The 23,057-nt window shown below is 46.1% G+C and overlaps 1 protein-coding gene across 2 annotated transcripts in view; it reads right to left on the bottom strand.

Moving 5' to 3' along the window:
• The window catches only part of CDH4 (cadherin 4), a 706,159-nt gene that overhangs the window by 11,119 nt on the left and 671,983 nt on the right, over positions 1-23,057 (bottom strand). For both annotated transcript variants that reach the window (XM_032802286.2, XM_032802285.2), the window contains exons 12-14: positions 17,466-17,699; positions 15,692-15,925; positions 6,461-6,600 (exon numbers count right to left, since the gene is read on the bottom strand). In XM_032802286.2, coding sequence (XP_032658177.1) covers positions 6,461-6,600; positions 15,692-15,925; positions 17,466-17,699 — 608 coding nt within the window. The remainder of the gene's footprint in view (positions 1-6,460; positions 6,601-15,691; positions 15,926-17,465; positions 17,700-23,057) is intronic.

Genomic DNA, 23,057 nt, shown 5'->3' on the forward strand with positions numbered 1-23,057 from the left:
CCCGTCGCAAGCATGGTGAACCACATCTGGGATATTTGTCCAGTTTGAACCCTCACTACAGAAGGCGTGTGGACAAATGGAGAGAGAGCACAGCGGGAGGGCAACGAGAATGATAGTGTGGTGTCGTGCTAATTGGCGAGGAACTTTTGTCCAGGGATTGTTATGGCCGCACCTCTGGGTCCCCAGAGAGGTGGAGCTCAGCTGTTCTCCAGTGGTTTGCAGATGACAGAACAAGGAGTGGATGTCCAAGTTGCAGTGGGAGGGTCGATAGGTGATATTAGAAAACAGATCGGGAACAGGGTTACCTAGGAAGTGGAATCTCCCCTGGACCCCCGACAAAAAGGCTGGTAAATGGTTGTCCTGCTTTGAGATGGGGCTGGACTAGCTGACCTCCTGAGGGTCTCTCCACCCTTTAATTCTTCTAGATTCTATGAACCAGACACCCACACCCACTCACACATAAGGCTTACGTATGAAGCAAAGCTGGAGATAGAGTGTCCCTCAGATACTAGAGAGCAACAACGAGACACAAGAACACACACCGAAAACCTTCCCTCCCTGAGATCTGAAAAATCTTGTTTCCTGATGTCCTCTGGTCAGGTGTTGGTTCCCTTGTTAACCCTTTACAGGTAAAAGAACACTTACCCTTAGCATCTGTTTATACAGCAGTCATCCAGAGTTTAACATTGGCTCCTGAATTAATCCCAGGCATCATAATTCTTTCCAATGTGGTAGGCATGTCGGTGAATAACACATCTGGTTTCCACCTTAGGGCTCTGAAACCACGACGGGCATGCTCAGTGTGTTAGCCCCATTCTGATTCTGGTCTTGGTTTGAAAAATTATATTTGTTCATGTGTTCCTTAGTGCATTTCAGCCACCACCTCTGCTAGGGGTCCACTGAGCTGTGGTCCTCAGCTCTATCATGTGACTGGTCTTCAGAGATGTTGTACCCATGGCAGGTCCTTTCAAAATTTTCTAAGAAGGCCTCAAGTGTCATCACCTGCCTTGTATGGGAAATTTCTGGGATGGGAACAGTACCTGGAGAAAGGGCGGGTAAGGGTGCCTGGAACATTTGGCTAGTTTACACTTCCAGTTCATGCTTTCTCTCTCTCTCCCTCTCTTCCCTCTCTTTTTCTTTCATTTTATCTGTCTCCTGTGGGCAGCCTCTTTTGCTTTGTTCTTCTTTTGTGGGCAGCCTCTGTGGCTTTTCTTCTCTTTCTCAGCTCTGTCTCTTTTTTCCATTCTATTCTTTTTGTTTTACCTCCATCTCTTTTTCTCTATTTCTATCTCTTTTTGTTTTTCCATGTCCTTCTGTGGTCTGCTTCTTTGGCTGTTCTTTCGATCCGATCTTGCCCGTTCTGGAACGTCATTGTTCCTGCTTTCCTTATGCTGACTGCGCCCTCTGCTGCTTACTGCCTGAAAATGCTGCAGCTCTGGCTGCTTCCTCAGGGTTGCTTGCAACAGAGACTGCTAACTATACTTTGCCCAAAGAGTAGAAAGAAAACAAACAATTCATTTGCAAATCCCCTTTGCTGGTTTGCTGGCTCACAGCTTAAGCCTCCTTTTTTTAACGAAGACCCTTGTTAAAGAACTTAACAACTATGCTTCAGGCGGTCTTTCCTCAGCCAAAAGGAGAGACAAAAAAAATTCCCCCTGGCTGTAGTTTTAACCCCTCTCACCACCCACCGCCTGCTTTCAAACAGCTTAGCAGAGAGAAGAAAAAAAATCCTACTGGCTTTGAGACTGTTTCCAAGCAGTTGAAAGGAGAGAGAAAAAAAACTCACTGCTTTTGAGTCTCTAATAACGCGTCCCCTCGCTGCCACCATGTCAGGGTCCTCCACACGTTTGAACTTTAGCGTCCAGAACGTGGGGGACCCGCATGCTCCTTCTAAGTTAATTCTAGCTTAGATCTTGTAGTAACTGCCACCAACCAACAATATACGTGGTTGGTACACCCTTTGGTCCCACTAAAACCTTCCCTGGGGAGACCAAGACCCAAACCCCCTGGGTCTTCAAATCAAGGAATAAACCATCCCTTCCCCTTCTCCTTTCCCTCCCAGATTCCCTCCCTGGGTTACCCAGAGAGATCATTGTGATTCACACTTCTTGAATCTTAAAAGAGGAGGAAATTCACTCTTCCCCCTCCTGCCTCTTCCCCCACAGTCCCTGGTGAGTTCAGACCTCAGTCCTTGCGTCTAACAAGGACAATATCAATCAGGTCGTTTAAAAGAAACGCTTTAATTAAAGAAGAAAAAGTAAAATTATTTCTGGAAAATTAGATGGAAAATGTTTACATGGGTTTCAGCTTTAATAGAACCAGAGGGACTCCCTCCTGACCTAGCTTAAGTATAAGTTTACAGCAACAGGTTTCTTCTGTACCTTCCAGCAAAAGCACATTTGCAAATCAAAGAAAACAAATATAAAGACTGATCGCCTCCTATCAGCTACTTACATTTTAGACGACATTGATAAGACTGTTTGAAGCTGGAAACTGGTCTGTTGGTCTTAATCCAAGAGATGAACAAGAACAGACAAACAGCATAAACAAAACAAGACTTCCCTCCACCAGATTGAAAGTATCTGTGCTTCCATTGGTCCTTTGGCTAGGTGTCAGCAGGTTCACTGAGCTTGTTAACTCTTACCAGTAAAAGAGATCATTACCCTAACTATCTGTTTATGACGGGAGGGCACTGATTTATAGATGCACACTTCAAGTTCTTCTCCATTTATGCCTGTGCAACTCTGTTGCTTCAGCGGTGTTGCATGAGCATATATAAGAAGCATTGTTCCATTGTATGAGTTGGGACCAATGCAGCATGGATGGGCATTTCCAGATGTTGACGTAATATGGGTCAGTGCAGCAATTAGCTCATAAACCTGTCTGAACTGGGTAAAATGTTGCACAAGCCAACCTATATGAACAACTAACTATATAAACAAATCTATATTTCAATAATTAAAATGTGTATTTCACAGTTTAGATGGCTGCAGTAAAATCAGATAGCAGCTACCACCCTCACCCTGGGTTCCATGGCCCCAGGGTTTGCTTGAGCTGTGGCTTTTTCTGTATTTTCCGTAATAGTCCTCAATGGCCTTTCAATTCTTAATTTCTGGCCTAATTTGTAAGACATCCTAAATATGTTTGGGTGGTTTTCTTTTCCACTGTGAAGCTATATGGCAAATGTCAGGGTAAATTCTTATTCCCAGGGCTTTCTATCTTCTGTTTTCCAAGTTGTAAGTACAAGGTAGAAAGACAATAGGCTTATATTGTTTTTTTTTGTATTTACATGTGTGTGGTTTGCTGGAATGTTTTAAATTGTTATTTCTTTTGGATTAGGCTGTTTATTCATTTTTTTTTCTTAAGCCAATAACCCTGTATATTGTCACCTTGTACAGAGACATTTTTATGTCTTTTTCTTTCTTTTATATAAAGCTTTCTTTTTAAACTTGTTGGATTTTTTTTCTAGTTGGGCATCAGGAGATTGAGTCTGCAGCTCACAGGGAATTCGTGGGAGAATTGAAACAAAGCAGGTAATCTTCCGAGGGTCATCCAGGGAGGAAGTAATGAGGGACAAGGGTGGGTTGTTTCCCTTTGTTTGTGAGACTCAGGGCATCTGAGTCTTGGGGTCCCCGGGAAGGTTTTGGGGGACCAGAGTGAGCAGGCACTGGAATTCCTGGCTGGTGGCAGCGCTATCAGATCTAAGCTGGTAATTAAGCTTGGAGGTTTCATGCTAGCATCTCATTTTCTGAATCTAAGGTTTAGATCTGAGTAGGAAAGCTATGACACATGCACCTCCTAATACAAATGGAGCAATTCTTAGAGGGTGTTTCTGAGGAAATAGAAAGTACATCCTAGATGGAAGCCCAAACTGTAACCGAGGCGGGGGAGATTGGAGCCAGATGGGTGGAAGTGGCAAAAAGAAAAAAGCACTGTCAAGGGGAATGAATATCATAGGGGCACACAGACAATAAACCCTATTCCCAGGGCGCAAAACACCAGACCACCTCCAACCAAGTTAAAGCCCTGACTCCCTATTCTCCCACCTCACCTTCCTGTAAACCACCTCGCCCAGTGACCAGTAGCTGGGCGATGCTTAAATGTAATGAAGTGGGACATATAAAGGCAACTGCTCCAAGAAACTCAATGTCTGTGCAGTTCATTACACTACCTCAATCAAAGATCCCCAGGCCCGATGCCTCTCAAATACCCTCGGAGCAAGGGAAACTTTGGAGAATGGGCGGAAAGAAGGTTATCGCGTGGAGAGACACGGGGGCACAAGTGTCAGCTATCCACCAATCCTTGTGGACCCTCAAATGTCATCAACCCAAAGGCCAAGTGACAATTTACCTTCATGTCAAAATCTGGAGACTTGCTCTACAGCTGAACTGCCTGTCCAGTACAAAGGGTCTGGTCAGAAATGTGGACTTTTGCAGTCTAGTGACAATTTATCCCATCCCTGCTTACTGGGGAAGACTTAGCCAACCAGGTAAAGCGGGCAAGGGTGGAATGGTTACACGCAGCCAAGCCAGGCAAGCTTCCAGACCCATCCCTGTTCCTGAGCTGTCCACAAGGGCCCCGTTCAGTGTCACCAGGAACCCAGACAGAGATGGGTGACCTGGACTCCCTGCCAAATGACAGCAACAGCACAAGTGCCTCCAGTCCCAGAACCAGAACTGGGAAGCAACCAGCACCAGAACCATTGCAGCACTGATGCCAGCGCTTGCAACCCCATCTTCAACCCCAACGCAGAGGGTTGAACAGGGGCCTGAACTGGCAGAAGCAGCAGACAACCAACCCAAGAGGCTCAGGCCAGGCTGAAATACCACCCGTGCCCCAGCGGAGAGCGGATCACCAGCAACGAAAACACCCCATCACCTACATCGCTTCCAGAGGGACCAAGCCCAAGTCCACAGTCTAAGGAGGAACCGATGTCTCCAGCCTCAAGGGAACAGTTCCAGACTGAGCAGGAGCAGTATGACAGCCTTCAGAAAGCTTGTCGGTGGCAGCACGGGCACCTCACACCTCTCACCTCTTCTAATCGATCCCGGTTTTGTTGTGGAACAAGGGATTTTATACAAGGGACTCTTTCTGGTGGACACCAGGAAGACTGCATCCGCAAAACAGTTGGTGGTTCCAACTAGTACGGGGAAGCTCTTAAGCTTAGCTCATGATCATCCCAGTGGCCATGTGGGGTGAACAGAACCAAGACAGGTTGGGAAGTCCTTCCACTGGGAGGGGATGGGCAAGGACGTTGCCTTATGTCCGGTCTTGTGAGGTGTGCCGAAGAGTGGGAAGCCCAAGACCAGGTCAAGGCCCTCTCAGCACTCCCCATTAATTGAGGGTCCCATTTCACTGAGTAGCTGTGGATATTCTGGGTCCTTCCCAAAAAAGACCCCAGAGGCAAGCAGTACCTTACTTGATTTTCGTGGGACTTTGCTACCAATGGCTGGACAGCAGTAGTCTAAAGGCAAACCAGGGTTAATAAACATTGTGTAGGCCTAACAAAACATTTTTGCCAGGGTAGTTAGCCTCCGACATTCCTTACAGTTCAGGAACTATTTTCCTGGCAGGGACCATGAAGATCTTGGGAGCTCAGGGGATGATCACTTGGTTCAACCCTACCACCATCAACCAATGGGCCTGGTGGAGAGGTTTAATGGACTTTGGCGGCCATGGGATGAATGCGACTCATGGTGACCTGTGTGTCGCCTCCGCACCGTCGGTCTTCCCGTTTGAATTGGGTGTTATGGCCCCCGCAGGTTAGGGCATTACAGTTGTAGGAAGGGCGTTTATTACGTCGGCGTTCTCCAGGACTACCTTTAAAGCTGAGACCCTGTAAACATTTTCCATCTTAATTTTCCAGAAATAATTTTTACTTTTTCTTTCTTTAATTAAAAGCTTTTCTTTTTAAGAACCTGATTGATTTTGTCCTTGTGTAAGACCCAAGGGGACTGGGTCTGAACTCACCAGGGATTGGTGAGGGAAAGGGGGAGGGGAAGATGAATTTCCTCTCTGTTTTAAGATTCAAGAAGTCTGAATTACAGTATCTCTCCGGGTAACCCAGGAAGGGGAAAATCTGGGAGGGAAAAGGAAAGGGGAAGAGGAATGGTTTATTTCCCCTTGTTTGAAGACCCAGGGGGTTTGGGTCTTGGTCTCCCCAGGGAAGGTTTTGGGGGGACAAGGAGTGTACCAAACACTGAGTTGCACAGGCATAAATGAGGAAAGAATTTGAAGCTGTGCATATAAATCAATGACCCCCACAATATAAACTGTAACTTCTAATACACCTCTGTAACAGCTAATATATATCTCATGACTACTCCCTGGCCAGGATGAGCCTGGCAGCCACTTCTTATCTAAAATATCACACTTGGGAGCAGAATGAAGATTTTGAGGTTTGTAAGATGCAGAGAAATTACTCTGGGCGGTCCCAGGCTGAGTGTTCAGCTCTCCTCACCTGGTCTTCCTCTCCACCTCCCTCTTCATCGTATTTCAGAATGTTGTCCCGCACATCGTCTTCAGGGTCGATCAGAAGTTGCTTCGTATGCCTCTCCTTTTCCCTGCGTTTCATCCACACCACAAACAGCAAGACCATGGCTGCAACAATGAATGACAGAAGCCAGAGTAGTGAGATTTCACATCGTAGGACGAGCTGTGTCGGTTGAAGGTAGCATGTTAAAACACTCTAACCTTTCCCCTCCCCTGCTTCCATAACAGATGGGATGCGGCTGCCAATGAAGAGCCACATCCTGATTTATACACCCAGAAGCAGCAGAGGTATGTACCATCTCTGTGTGATTAGTTCCATTTTGCTACGACGACATTTATTTAGCAGTGTTAGCGGTTAATGCTGTTGTAAATAGAACTGGGGGAACAAGCGACTTTTTGGTTTGCTAGTAGTTCCAAAAAACTGAAAAAAAAATCATTATGGGTAGAACTGAAACCCAAACTTTCAGGTATTTTAAATAAAACCAAGGCAATTGAAGGGCTAGATTCAATACTCAATAGCCCAGTGGCTAGGGCTTTCTCCTGAGATGTGGGACAGTCAGCTTCAGATGCCCACTCTAGAAGAAGGGCTGGAACTCAGGTTTCTCCGTTCCCAGATGAGTGCCCCAAACAGGCTATAGGACGGATATCTTCCAAGCTGTCCTGTTGAAGCTGTTCCATTTTGTATAAGTAATTAAATATCCAGAGGAACAGGGACTGGACCCCCTGGTCTCCCCCCACCATGAGTGCCCTCACCACTGTGTGATAGTGTCATTCCTATTCTCTTTCTCTGGCACTATGACCACTGAAATATTTTATACAAAATAGAACCATTTCAGGAAACCACCAAAATCAACACACCAAACATCACCCAGCTCTTGCTGTGAATACTTCCAGTGATAGAATCCTCTGAATGTTTCAAGGTGTACATTTTAACCAAACAAGCCTGGAATAAATTGCAAATACTGTAACTTTTAGCATGGATTACAAACCCCAATACTTACATTCTACTACTAAGCTTCATGCAATTCTAACCTGTTATTGCATGTTAAGAATATAAAAGGGACAGATCAATGGCGTGAGGGGGGGTAGATTCCTCCAAAAGCTCCTTGCTACCCATATTCCTTTCAGCGTGTTGATGGAGACCAAGGTTGAAAGGAGCCACATGCACAATCCAAAAGGAAATGAACAGAAAATGGGAGAACAGTAGCTTTCTCAAAGTGTTTATTCTAAAACGCAAGTGACTGCAAGAGCTGGAGGATGAAGGAACGGGGAAGAGGCCTCAAGATCTAAGAAGCAACCAAGCCGCAGTCTAATGCTGAGCAGTTTCCCATGAGTGGGTGATTTTCAGTGGCAGAACAATAATGCCCTTTGAGTTTATAAGATGACACTGCTGTGATCTTTTTTCCCCCTTAATGATCTGCAAATTACTCAGAAGAGATGTAATGGAGTGGATAACATTAGTCCATATAATTCAATTTGGAATCATTCTCTTTCTTTTTTTGGGTGGTGGGTGGGAGGGGCTTTCTATATTTCCAAAATCACATTAACTAAAGCATTCAGAAATGCTTTCTGGTGCCTGCTTGGAGAATGGATCTAAGGATCTTTCAAACCCTTTCAGGGAGTGATGCTGGGTTTTGCAGCACAAGAAAGTGCAAGACCACTTCTGGTAACACAGAATTAAGTTCTTGAGGCATCGGTTTTTATACACCAGGCTGTAGTTAATCTCCCTGGTTCAGATGCTACAGTGACACAGGTAGATAAATCATTCTTAAATCACAGGAAGATGGTTGCCACTTAAACAGTGCTACACAAACACGATGCCAGCTTCCTAGCTCCATAACCTTGTTATTCAAAGCCCCATCTCCCAGGGGCTGTACTTTCCAAAAAGGCTAACAGAGTGAGACAAATTAGCAGCACTGAGGACTCTCACAGGTCTCCACTAACACTATGTAATGCAACTTCTCTTGTTGTTAGCTTTAAAAAAACTTCACCATTATTCTAGTTTTTACTCAAATAATTGATATACAGCTGAGAAAAGAACAATCAGACTATGGCTCTGTCACATTATCTTCACTAGGAGAAAAAGTGTTCTTAACTGGTGATAGCTAACGTGCTAACTACTATGTGGTAAAATTCTAGTGACGATAAGGCAGCTTGTAGTTTTAACATGAGTTAGCAGACTCATATACACCCTAGGGTCCCTATAGTCCAGATGTGGGAAAACTACAGCCCGCAGGACCCTCCTGTCTGGCCCCTGAGCTCCTGCTCCTGGAGGTTGGCCCCCGGCCCCTCCCCTGCTGTTTCCCCTCCCATGCAGCCTCAGCTCGCCCTGCCACCAGCGCAGTGCTCTGGGTGGTGGGGGTGTGAGCTCCTGGGGCAGCGCAGCTGCAGAGCCCAGCCTGACTCGGTGCTCTGTGCTGCACAGTGGCGTGGCTGGCTCCAGCCGGGCAGCCTGTCTGTCTGTCCCGGTGCGCTGGGCGACGCGGCTGTAGTGCTGCCAGCCACTGGTGCTCCCGGCAGTGCGATAAGGAGGCAGAGGGCGGGGCAGTTGGATAGAGGATAGGGGAGTTTGGGGTGGTGGTCAGGGGGCAGGGGTGTGGGTAGGGGTCGGGGCAGTCAGAGGGCAGGGAATGGGAGTTGAATGGGCAGGGGTCCCAGCTGGGGCAGTCAGGAAGGAGAGAGGAGGTTGGATGGGTGGTGGAGGGCAGTCAGGGGCAGGGATTCCGGGGCTGGTCAGGGGATAAGGAGAAGGGCAAGGGCCCGGGGGGGGGGCAGTCAGGAAGGGACGGGGTTGGATGGGGCAGTGGGAGGTTCCAGGGGTGATCAAGGGACAGGGAGAAGGGCAGGGGACCTGAGGGGGCAGTCAGGAACAGGGGGTTGGATGGGGCAGTGGGGAGTCTGGGGGCTGTCAGGGAACAGGGGGGTTGGATGGGGCAGGAGTCCCAGGGGGGCCATCAGGGGACAGGGAGTGGGGGTGGATGGGGCAGGAGTCCCGGGGAGTGGGCGTCAGGGGTGAGAAGTGTGGGGGGTGTTAGATAGAGGGCAGGGGCTGGGCCACGCCTTGCTTTTTGGGGAGGCAGAGCCTCCCCCAACCGGCTCTCCATACAATTTTGGAAACTGGATGCGGCCCTCAGGCCAAAAAGTTTGCCTGCCCCTGCTATAGTCTTTGCCTCACCCTGCTAACTCATATTAAAACCACAGATCACCTTGTCATCACTAAAATTTTACCTCATGTTAGTTCCTACATATTAGCTAACTCACCTTCAGAACACATCTTTTTCCCAAGTGAAGAGACATCTGCAGGGAGAATGCAGGGTTTTCAAATTCTATTTGGAGGCTCTAGCTCTCCCCAGGTATTAAGCTGGCCAATGGGAATGAACATTTCATATTTTGCTCTGTCTCGCTGTGGTTTTTAAAACATTTTTTCTCCTTGTCTCCTTATGGTGCCTCAGTATCACTTCACTGAGCACAAGAGGGAAAATGAGACAAACTTGGGCTGTGTGGACTCCAAGGGACTTGCAATCAAGGCGAGCTATCCAAAGTCCTTTCATCTAAAGTGGTTAGGAAGCTCTGAGTTCTTCCTCTTTCTTTTCTTCTGAGCGCTACAGTATTTATACCCAACAAGAATTCACTGAAGTGAAGAGAAGAGGACTGGACAACTAATTACTGCCATTGTGTGCCAACTGCCTGCCATCCCTGTCTGCTAGCTAACAGAACTATTTTCAGGTAGTTCTATGTTTCTTTACAGCGTATCCTAGATCTGTTCTGGAGTAAAATAAAAATTGGAAAAAAATGTAACTCTTATCTCTCATATAAAACCTCTTGACTATTTAGCAGATGACTGAAGTCCTTTTCTTGTCATTTTTTTTCAAGTCTCTCACAACAAGCTTCCTGCCTGGCACACAAAGACAATATTATAATGGTTATCAGGGTCTTTTTTTTTAATGCTACTTTTCCATCGTGTTTTGGGAAAATGGTGCCATTAATGCCTTTACAGCTACCTTGAAAAAAAGACCTTCAAAGTGTCAATAGCAGATGTCGTGCATTCTCTCTCTCCGTCCTTTTATTCACCTGACAGAATGGGAAGCTGTATTACTGCTATTAGATCCATTTTAACTCTGCATGTAGTTTTTCTTGAAATCTATTGTCTTCACCCTTCACAATTTTTTACTGCATAGTTCTTTCCTCAAGTGTGGCAGCTAATACGTCAGGTACGAAGGGAAAAAAACATTGCACCAAGGTAAAAGAAAGAAACTTTCTACTGCTTGCAGCCACAGATAGTGTATCCTATTCAGCTAGTCAGTGGCAGATTTAGGGTTAGTGGTGTCCTGTGCGCAGCTTCACTGTCGCCCCTGTCCCCCACTCGGGCCCCAGCCAAGAAAAAGAACATTCTCTCTTATTTCCCCCCCAACCCTGTCTTTCATTCTTTTTTTTAATTCATCCTCCTCCTATATTAAAAGTAATGGGAAGTAAATGAAAATAAAGTGAGGTACCTTGATTGGGGCAGGGGATTAGGATGCAGGAGGGGGTTTAGGGGGCAGGCTCTGGGAGGGAGTTTGGGTGCTGAGTGTGGGCTCTGGGCTGGGCCAGGGTTTGGGGTGTGGGAGGAGGTGAGGGGTGCAAGTTCTGGGAGGAAGTTTGGGTGCAGGGTGCAGACTCTGGGCTGGGGCAGGTGGGTTGAGGTAGGGGGGTGGGGCTTACCTCGTGCGGCCTGATTCCCAAAGCGACAGGCACACACACTCCTCTGGCAGTGGCTCCTAGGGGGGTGGGCCAGGGCGGTGTCCACATGCTGCTGCCCGCAAGCGCCATCCCCCGCAGCCAATAGGAGCTGCAGAGTCGGCGCTTGGGGCGGGGGCAGCATGTGGAGACACACACCCCAGGGGCCGCAGGGACATGCTGGCCACTTCTGAGAGTGGCATGGCATGGATGGAGGGAGGCAGAGTGAGCAGGGAGCCACTTTAGCCCTGATGCTGGCATGTCTCTGCGTGCCCCTCGCGGGGAGGGGAGCAGCGGGTCTCCATGCACTGCCTGAGCTCTGGCTGCTTCCAGGAGCGGTGTGGGGCCACCGGCCATGGCATGCAGGCAGCCTGCCTGAGCTCTGCTGCACCATTGGCCAGGACTCAGAGGCAGGTTATCAGATATTTGTCCTGCATTTTGGGGGCCCCCCTGTCATTGGGTGCCCCATGCCACCCCACGGCTTGTTTCATGGTAAATCTGCTCCTGCAGCTAGTATATCCTATTGCTTGGTCTGACTTATAAAGCTTGACCTGCCTGATTCCAGAATGAATTACGGAGCAAAAAAATCATATGTGCCTTTTTCCACACCATCGTTGAGAGGTCACAGCATAAAATATATCTTTCAAAATAAAGAGGTGAGACAGTAGGACAATGTAACTGAAAAGGTCTTCTCATCGCAAATTACATTTTCCATCACTGATAGAGGCCTTTGCCGTTCTTGAACATTAAAAAAGTCAATTAGAATGACAATGAATGTAAAAATAAGCTTTTGTAATAAAAACCATAATTTAAAATGGGCTAATGTATCCGACAATGAAAAAGGAATATCTTAAATCAAGTGTCTGTCAGCTGAAGTTAATTTTAGTCAATAGAATTTTCAAATGTTTAAATCACACTTTCGAGTTTGATTTATACAGGAGGCAGCAAAGGGAAGTCTTGTGGTCTATTGCATCTGTTACTTCTGGTTCAAAGTTTTACTATGTCCTCAGTCTTTTTTACGAAATCAACATTAAAGGCCAACATTTCAGCTGATGGGGCTTAAATCAGGCCTGCATACACACACACATCATGCACCTGCAAAAAGCACACCTGCTTATTACAAAGGACAACCATGCTGCACACAGTGGCACTGTGCATGGACATACCACTGCCTGTCACTATGTGCAAATGCAGGGGCAGCTCCCTATACTTGCAGCTTATGTTTATGTTGGAAGAGGTGGCCATAAAAAAGCATTAATAATTTAGATGTAGGGACCAGATAATCCTTTGTACCCTGTGTAACTAATAAGAGACAGATTTTCAGAGCCGAGTGTGACAAATCTGCATCACATTTTATTCTACAAATACTGCATTTTCATGAGACTTTTTTCCACACACACGTGGACCGTTAAGTGCATAGCTGCGTATGTGCAGATGCAAATACCCTGCTTTAATGCTCCATCTTTGCATTTGCATGTATAAATTATATATACAACTGTATGCTCCCATCATTGAAACTCAAGCCCTAGAGGGCTGAGTGTATGGCCAATGGAATCCTACTCTTCTAATGTACCGTAGCATATATATATTAGGCAACATTCATGGCATAAGTTGCTCTGTCTGCTCTCCATTTAAATACATTGGGGGTAAATATTAAGTGTGATTTAGCACCAGAACTCCCATTAACTTTAATGGGAGTCCCACAGTTTCATCCTGTGTTTCCTGATGAATAGTTACCTCATTGCACATTTCAGTGCTTCTTTTTATCTGTTCCTACTGTGCCAACTCCTGCTTGAAGTTATAATGATATTTTTATTTTTAAATGTGTATACATTTAGTTAATGTTAGCGCTCATGAAAGCCCAGGAATGATGGCACTGCTAGAAACAGGGCATCTTCCCCTTAAACCTCTGTGATACAGCCTCTTTCAACTCTTTCAGCAGGCTTGTGAATAGCAAATGTTTCTTGCTGACAATTTGACAATGGTGCTCAGATACTAGAGTGATAAGGGCTGTACGAGACCTTGAATTAGAATAGAATACAACGACAGAACTCCATTTTTACCATTCCTAGACCCAGCCACAAAAACTGTAACTCTGCAAATGAATGAAGGTGGTTAGCTTGCATGTGGAGTAAATTATAGTAGATAGAAATCAAGATTTTTAGAGGCATTTAGGTGTTGCTTCAGTCAGCCTGAGTTAGGCGCCTAAGTCTCATTTTCAAAAGTGACTTAGGCACTTAGGAGCCTCTGACTGAAAGACAGTGCGATTTAAGCTTTTGAAAATGAGATTTAGCCTCCTAAATTAGTTAGGTGTTGCAATACTGAATGGCAGAACACCTAAATACCTGTAAAATTCTGGGCCAAGTAGTCCAATCTTTTGCCAGATATATCAAGCTTAATTCTGTTATGAAATGATTCCTTACCAAAAAAAGGTATGTACAAAGGAGTGATGTAAAGACTGGATCTACTTGTACACTCGCTTCTTAAAAATGTGAGCTGGACCATGTTTATTTTGCTTGTTTCAGCCAGCTTGAGGGGATGTATATTTATGTCTTTGTCTTAAAGAATCCAATGTATGTTTCAACTCTCTTTCCTGAGTGTTCTTCAGACTTGAATTTTTACAAGTGATGGGAATATCTGTCATTCTTTTGAAATCCAACACCTGAAATAGGTACAGCAGGAACCAGTAGTCAGGGACTTGGTTTCTAAATGCCATGAGCAGCAACCTGAATGCACCATAGTCAGATAGACAGGTCGGTGATCTGGGTGCAATTATGTATTCTGTCACTCACTTGCTGTGCGACCTGGGACAAGTCACTTAACCTCTCAGTGCCTCACTTAACTCATTTATAAAATGGGTCTAAACATATAACACATAATCTGCAAAGTTATTGTGAGACTTAATGTTTGCAAATCCATTTGAGATACTCGAATGACAGGCCTTATAGAAGCCCAGAAGCCCAGATCCTTAAAGGTACCTACACACTGCTCCACTCAGCACTGCGATGCCTAACCCTGGTGGAATTTTCAGCTCTGAGCTGCATGGGGATAGTTAAGTGCCTAAGAAAGGGACTTGCAGAAACCAGCTGGCTCAGTGGGGAGTTGCCTAAGCTCTCCAGGAGTGAAAAGCTGTGGAGAGGAGTGGGGAGGAGGCAAGAAGAGGAGCTTAGGTGCCTATGTGGGTATCTGGTGTGCCTGGCTGATGAGCTGCAGACAGCCAAGCCCTCTCCTTGGGATATTCAGCCACATCACCTCTCCTGGAGTTTGGCACCTAAGCCAGGTCAACTGTTTAGGAAGCACAAGTCCTTGCAGGTGAAACCGACTCCCTCTCTCTGTCTCTTACTCACACTCAGTAGCTCTCTCATGCTCACTGTACATTTCTCTTTGCCGCCTGCATCTTTTGTCCAGGTGTTCTGCAGTCCCTATTGGTGGCCTGCCTCTACTGATGCTGGGGCTGGCATGTAATGGGTGCTAGGTGTGCTCTGAGCGCAGATCTATAGGATTGGGTCTGGCTGGCAAGACAGGCATTCCCCTGCCTGGTTTGAGAATCTGACTTCAGGGCCTGTGGGCTTCATCTTGAACCAGGGCTCTGAGTGGCTCATTAGCTGGGGAGCGGTATCAGCACTTCTGTGGTTTGCGAATGATGACTTGAGGAATGTTAAGTACCTAGCGGACTTAGGTACCTCCAGGATTAGGTGACAGCTGAGTAGCAGCTTTGAAAATACAAATGACACCTAAATGATGGATGTAGGTGCCTAAAGAGGCAGACAGAGGCCTAAGCACCATTAAGGATCTGGGGCAAAGTGTTGTGGGTTAGTGATTCAGTCCATCCTGCTTACATTGTAGTGATGGCAGTTTGAGTGCAGAGGAGTGAATCACCAGCAGTGTGGTCTGCACCTTCCACCCTTTGTATGAAGCTGGTATGCACCTTGAAAGATTCAGCATGTAAGAGTGAGACTAGGGAGGAGGCAGGCAGGAAGGGAAGTGGAACACTGATGCTTTTACATCAATCCTAGGAGGACCTCTTTCGCCAACCGCATTTCCGGGAACAGTGTCACATAAGGGTAACCTGGCAGAAGGATGGACACAGAGGTGTTTTGAGTGGGCTTCCCGGCACCAATTCTCTATAATACATAAATAAATAATAAAGGCATCTGAAGTTCAGCATCACGTGGACCACGATTCACTGTAAATATTTTGCACAAGAGTTTGCTTCCAACCTGTTGCTTCTCTTATTGTTTGATGACGCAGCTGCTAACTTAAAAGGAGACTATGTCACCTCAAATGACAGTCCTGGCTTTACGACCCATTTCCTTGGCCACAGCTGAATTGTTAAAGTGCAGTTAATTAGTCAAATCTCTAGGAGAGAATGGAATTTGGTTGCTCTGTGATCTACCGGAGGGATATGCTCATAAACCTTCCATTTCAATGAGAATGATTCTGACTTTAGATCTCTGCACACGTTACCTGGTGTAACACTTACTTAGTAAAATAATGATGCATATCAAGATCGCTATGATGGCACCTGTTCCCAGGCCAGCTGCAGCGACAGCCCCGATGGTAGTGCAGTCTCCATTCTCATCACATGGACACACCTTCACTTTAATGATGGAAATGTTGTACAAGGGAGGGTTCCCTGAATCCGTCACGACAATTGGGACATCATACATGCCAGCTTCCAGATACATTATTCGCAAACTGAGCTGGGCATAGTCACCTGGGGGCAACAGAAACAGACAGAGAAGTGACTGCAGCTTTGACAGGGGTGCTAAAAACAATACTGATACACTGGAAACGTCACTATCAGATTAGTTCAGTGAAAAAGGCTAACCAGGCTACAATACCCTATTCCACATCTGAACCACTTGAGCTTCAGACTGTTTCCCTGAAGTCTTGTTGAATGGGCAGCCTGCCACGACTAACAGGATGAACAAGATGCATCACGCATGCTTCATTTCAAAGTAATGCCAGTTCACTGTACTATTAACCCTGCTTGATGTCGTTAGTAAACCAGTGGTTAGTAGCTTGAATTTAAAAATTGATGGCAAGGAACTAGTGAAGCACAGATGATAATGCTGAAAACTGGCTGGAGAGATTTGGGAAATCACTGATAAAATGCCTTTGCACCTCCCCAATTCTGGGCTGTAACAGGGCCACTACACTGGGTCTCTGCTCATATACTCTCCTGCCCCAATATTTTTGCACAACCCTATCCCAGACATCCTACCATCTTATTTCTTCCTGCCTTTCCTTTCTGTTGCTACACATGTAATGACTGCAAGAGGTGCTGGATTGGCAGTTTAGGAGACTGAGTTTATGTCTACACTATGGAGACTACACCAGCATAGGTACAGTACCATAGCTATGCCGGCATAACCCCATAGTGGAGACGCAACCTACACACATGGAAGGGGTCTTGCTATCACTGTAAAACACTACATCTCCGAGCAACAGCAGTTGCATAGACGGAAGCATTCTTCTGTTGACACAGCTATGTCTACGCCGGGGGTTAGGCCAGCAGAGCTATGGCACTTGGGGGTGTGTTTTTTCACACCCCGACCAACGATGTCACCCTAACTTTTAAGTGTAGGCCGAGCCTGAATCTCTCTTTTCAGCCACTGAACAAGCACAGGGCAAGCAGCTGTCTTATGCCACCCTGGCAGAGTGTCTCAAACCTGGCCTGAGGGATCAGCTTTTAAGATAAGAGGACAGTTCGGTCTCCATGACACGTCCATTTCTTTCCTTCTACACGGAAACTGACAGTAAGTGGGCCAATTAGAGCCAACTGAGGTTGCATACCACAATTTAAAAATCCTTCACATACTGGAAATCTTCACACTTACCTAGCCCGCCTGGTTCCATGGTAAATTAAAAGCTGCCTTTAAGCAATTATGGTCAGAGAAATGAACATTGATCGTGATTGTGGCTCATGACAATTACACTGGAACATAAGGAAGACTGATAATAGCTTTTTCCCCCTTGGCCATCATGGATGATTTATACCCAGTTCACTGCTGATAACTGTTCATAATTATGAACTGCATTAAAAAAGCCAAGTGCCAATAGAATTGGCTACAGAATTAGAATTATGCTACAGGTCTGATACAAATCATTTCTGATTAGCTATCTTGTCTATAATGTTGGGCATAATGTGTTTAAAAAAATCAGATGAAGAAGCAGGGAAGTTTGAAACTGTACGCGGTCCTCATCAGTGCACCGGATTTCCAAATGTCCTCCGGATTGCCTGCCCCATTTACCATTTAGCCTTGTTATGGTCCAGTTCTTCCTGACTGCAGATGGCACACTTGGCAGCTCGAAGACAAAGGGCCCAACATTTGGATCGATGTCAGCATCTGCGGCTGTTATGTTGATGACATTCAGGTTTGGCTTTTCACAGATCTGTGCCTCCTTTGGCAGAAGCTCAGGAGCATTATCATTGATGTCAATTAGATAGATCTGCAGTGTGCCAGTGCCACTTGCTGGGGGGATACCTGAATGGAAGAGGCAGATTCAAATGAGTAATGACAAATACAGCACAAGAAGTAGCATGCACAACTATGCTAGCTTCCATGCCTTTGGAAAACCTTACAGCCCCATGTACTAAAGCATGGATGAGGCCTGAGGGTATTTTTTTTGTTTCCCCCTTAGATTCCTAGCGATTTCCTTGTCCCTGTGTGACATCTTGCAAGATGTATCATTAAAACCTGCCAAGTTCTCATGAAAAATGCTGTTTTTTTCCACTGAGTAAAATGGAGCTGTTCCATGATTTTACACTAGACCCCCTGTTACACAATTCCCAGGTTAATTGTGTAGTTACAGTGTGTCCCCGTCATAATGAGCAGGCAAGTCATTCAGTAAGAGGGAGGAAGAGTTAACGAGAAGGGAGGAGTCCCTAAGGCAAGACGTTTGGTATTAACATGATAGCTATTCATAGTAATTAGTTGGTAGGGGAACAGAAACGTTCCAAATTGGGCCAGCCAAAGTTCAGGGTCCAGGTCTCATTTTCTCCAAAGCCTCGAAGTTTGGAGACAGTCAAATCAATGGTTCCAGGTTTGGCTCAGTTCTCCAGAGAAGGGCTGAAACTGCAATGGTTTCATTCTGCATAACCTGGTTACTTAGGTTTTAGTTTTGCTAAACCACACCCAGGATCTGGGTCTCATTTTATTCAACCCCAAACCAGTAGGAGGGTGGGATTGAATAACTTTTCTTAATTTCTGTTTGGGAGGAAAGAGGGGGAGGGCTGAAGAAAGACATTGGGGTGTGGGGAGGGGAATAAGAAAGAAGAAACAGATGTGGGGTCAAGAATGAAAAGAAGTGTAATCCACCGGTTAGGATGGATTGGGACTGGACAACAGGGGATGGATTACTTGATAATTGCCCTGTTCCGCTCATTCCCTTTGAAGCATCTGGCACTGACCCCTGGTGGGAGACAGGATACTGGACTAGATGGGCTACTGGTCTGACCCAGTATGGCCATTCTTATGTTTTTAGTTCAAGCTGGAGAGACATCAGTGTTTAGGTATGAAGTCCTTGGTTCAACCCCCTGTGTGTTGGTCCAGATGGTCACTGTCACAAAAACACATTATGATTCTATCTGAACCATGCAAAAATAGACAGTCCCACTAAATATATCCTCTTCCTTTTCAATTCTAAACGTTGTTCCAAGTAGCAGGGGTGCTGTGCATCTTCCTGACACAGAGGTCCTAGTCCTGCAATCCTTACTCAGAGGAGTAGTCCCAGTCACTTCACTTGAACTATTTGCCCGAGTAAGACTCCGTCATGTAAAGTTATCTGGATTAGGCTCTTAGTTTTTGTTTTACTTTTTAAGATTAAAAGCTGTCACTGTCCTGTGAAATCCTCTGCAAAGGTCTGGTTCTTCTGCTTTCCTAGCCCTGAATGCATCAACAACCGGCCCTCTAGCAAGAAAAACAGCTCGTTTTTTTTTTAAATGGTTCAGTGTTTTTCATTTCCCCCCACCCCTGAACTGCAGGTGGTTTTGTTCCAGGCCTCTACACCACTTATTTTCTCAACCAGCTCTGCCTCAGTAATTATTTTTAAGCTTTTACTTCCAATTCATAGTCCCTTCTTCCTAGAGCTGGCATAAAAACATCATTCCATGATGCTTTCTGTTTGTTTAGGACTTCTCTATCAAACAAGTTTAGCTGTTCAAAAAATCAGCTCAAATAAGTTGCTCAAAATGAGCTGACTTCTCTATCAAACAAGTTTAGGACTCTATCAAACAAGGACTTGCTCCCTGTTTGTTTTTACTGACTGTGGGGTCTCAAAGTTCCCGGTGGAGCCCTGAAAATCCCTCTCCCATGATTCCTTCATTCTCCCTCCCAACCTTTTATCACAGACACCATCCTTTCACCCATGGAGCTCTGCATTGGTCTCCCTTTAGAACAAACATCCTTAATCAGCCCTGGAGTTTGCTGCAGAGAGATGGAAAGCCCATGGGGCTATTAAGGCTGTACATGCAACAGAGTCATGGTTAGTATCGTCTGTGGAAAAGCGTAGGTGATTCTTCCTGTTTACATGATGCCCAGCACATCTTTAGGACTGACTACAGACTCTGCATGTGCTTCTGCACCTTTAGGGACACATTTTTAAAGGGTCTTTAAAATAAGCTTCCGACACTAGGAGGCAGTAATGCAGACGTGACTGACATAATCTTCATTTGCACATGCAAAACAGATACTTGCAAGTGCCTGCCAGGAGCGGTGCCAGGGTTTTTGGTGCCCTAGGCTCTCCCGGTCTTCGGAGCACTTCGGCGGTGAGTCCCGGAGCGAATGAAGGACCCGTCACAGAATTGCCGCTGAAGACCCGGACCGTGGAAGGACCCCCCACCGCCGAATTGCTGCCCCCCAAATCCTGGCACCCTAGGTCGCCTAAATGGAAGCGCCTGGTGCCTGCACAAATGCTGATTTATGCATGCAAGTGGGCGGCTCTGTGCCCATTTACTCATTCAGCTGGATCTTGATGTCCCTGAAGTGCATTCAAGAGCAACCCCAGGAGAGATTAAAACAGTCATAACGATTTAAAACAATTTATAGAAATTCCCTTTACCAAACAACAGATAGTTTCAAATTGTTTCAGCTACTCTAGGGGAAAGGGCAGGGAGGTGTTGATGCCCTAAAAGGATCATTGGGCTGAATTCTCAGCTGGTGTAAATCAAAACAGCTCATTTTACTTCAGTGGAGAATCTGGCTCCCTGGTTTGATCTGAGAGGTAAAACAGAAATGAGCTGGTATGGAAAAGATTTGGTACCTCTAAACATAAGAGTAGAGGTGACAACTCTACATCTAGCCACAGTGCGAGTGACCACTGTCTTTTCCTTTTCCTTGTAATGCGTGCTCTGAAAGGCCTGCTCTAGCTAACAGCATCAAGGCATTGGAAAAGCCTGCTCGACACAGGCAGCAGCTTCTGGAGTGAACAAAAAATGTGATGCTTCCCCATTATCATTTCATTGTACCTTTGGAGGTATTTCCTAGAGTATCCATAGATCTGCTGCCTGATGGGTCTTCTCCATTCAGGAAAGGGCAAATGCCTTTAAAGTGCCCTCCTATGTACAAGGACGTTTCCCTGGGGCCTTGTAACACTGAGCTGACAAATACTGGTGAAAACAAATTAAACTGACCTGGTGCTGGGGAACCATTCACCCCCTCTTTATCACTGCGTAATGGCAGACAACCCCAGAGGACCCCCCACAGAAGCCCCTGAAACTAGATGGAGCAGAGGGGAGGCTGAAAAGGGAAACAACTTGCAATAAAAACATTAAACTGATTATGATTTTTTTAAATAGAAGTTGCACTTTTTGCTCCTGTATGAACAGCTCCTTATTGTAGTACAGGGAGAAGTCATGTCCAATGAGTGGAACAGCTTATTAATCACATACAGAAAATATCCAAAAGGATTTAACAGAATGTTGTTTCTTCCTTCAGGGAAGAAAAAACCCCCAAGCCTGCTTTGATAAGTATGTGATGACACAGCAGATGGAACTTAGGAAGAAATTTGAAAGGAGTCAATTAACCTAGAGAAAATTTTAGCCATTACCCGAAGCACTCAAAACAGCATTTTAAATCAGGGGGTGTTGTATGTACATTTTGATGGCTGCACCAGAACAGGAACATTATTTTTTCAAAATAAAGGAATTAATTCAGATTTCAGCTCTTGGAGTTGCTGAATAACGGCTCGAGAGAAGAGAGAAGGTGAGGCATTGAAGCCTGAAGAACTCCCTGCCAGTCAACTTTTAAAGGGGGGTGTCTGTGGTGGGGCAGGAAAGGCAAAATCATTTTGGTTCAGCAGCCCCAGAGAACCTGCTGATGGGGGTCGGAGAGATATCAGAGCCACAAATTTTAACCTGGTATTGGGTATTTTAAAGCATGGGATGGGTGCCCAGGCATAAATTCACAAAAGTACTTAGCCACCCAGGAGCGCCGGCAGCCTTTTTGGTGCCCTAGGCGGCGGAAGGTCCTGCCCCCAAAATGGCGCCCCCAACGGAAGCGTCGGAAGATCTCGTCCCTGAAATACCACCGTCAACCGCGGCGGCCGAACATCCAGCTGCCGCGGTCGCTGCCCCCCAAATGTTAGCACCCTAGGAGACCACCTAGGTCACCTAATGGGTTGCGCTGGCCCTGTAGCCACCTAAACTCCAGATTAGGGGGCCTATGTCCCAGTTTTAGGTTCCACCTAAGTTTTTGCGGTAAAAAGTTCCCTAAGCAGCTATGTTTGGACTCTGCTGCCTCCCACTAGGCACCCTGGCACCTATCTCCCCGCCAAAGCCCCAAAGCAATTCACAAACCAAAGGAAGACAGGCATACATCACCTAACTCATGTGTGGGGCCCAGTCTGATAGGCATGATCAGAGGCCAAATGCTACACCTGCCCAGGCAAGTTCACAGAAAGCTGCCAGAGGTAGGGGGTTCCCCCATAACTTTTAGCCCAGGGTATGCACCTGGAAGGTTGGTGACCCCAAGTTCAAGTCCCCGCTCCAGCTGATGAAGAGAAAGGATTTGAACAGGGATCTGCTATCTCTCAGGGGAGCACCATAGCCATAGGGCTATGGGATATTCTGAGGTGAGACCCCATCTGTCTTCCCTGTTGAAGCTGTTATATTGGACACTTAATTCAATGGAGCAGGGGGACTGGATTGGGGGTCTCCCACATCCTGGGTGAGTGCTCTAACCACCAGACTACAGAGTCCTGCTCATGCGTGTGCTCTCTCTCTTTTCCTCACCCCAATAACTAAGTGGTTATCCACAGTGGAGCAGGTTACAGAACCATTTGTGGCAGAGAGAGAGAAATGCCTGTAGCCTGGTGAATAGGATACTCAACCAGGATGCTGGAAACCAGGACAGTACCCTAACCACTGGGCTAAAAGTTATGAGGGAGCTCCTCTTTCCCTTTCTCCACCCCCAATCCTCTGGCTTCTTGAAAAAAGAAGCCTGACCCCAAAGAGGGTTCACAGCTGAGCATGGCTAGAAGAACATCAGAATGGCCATACTAGGTCAGACGAAAGGTCCATCTAGCCCAGTATCCTATCTTCCAGCAGTGGACAATGCCAGGTGTCCCAGAGGGAATGAACAGAACAAGTAATCATCAAGTAATACATTCCCTGTCACATATTCCCAGCTTCTGGCAGACAGAGGCTAGGGACACCATCCCTGCCCATCTTGGCTAATAGTTATTGATGGACCTATCCTCCATGTACTTATCTAGTTCTTTTTTGAACCCTGTTGTAGTCTTGGCCTTCACAACATCCTCTGGCAAGGAGTTCCAGAGGTTGACCGTGCATTGTGTGAAAAAATACTTCCTTTTATGTGTTTTAAATTTGCTGCCTATTAATTTCA

The sequence above is a fragment of the Chelonoidis abingdonii genome, chromosome 14 (genome assembly GCF_003597395.2).
Source record: "Chelonoidis abingdonii isolate Lonesome George chromosome 14, CheloAbing_2.0, whole genome shotgun sequence".
NCBI lineage: Eukaryota > Metazoa > Chordata > Testudines > Testudinidae > Chelonoidis > Chelonoidis abingdonii.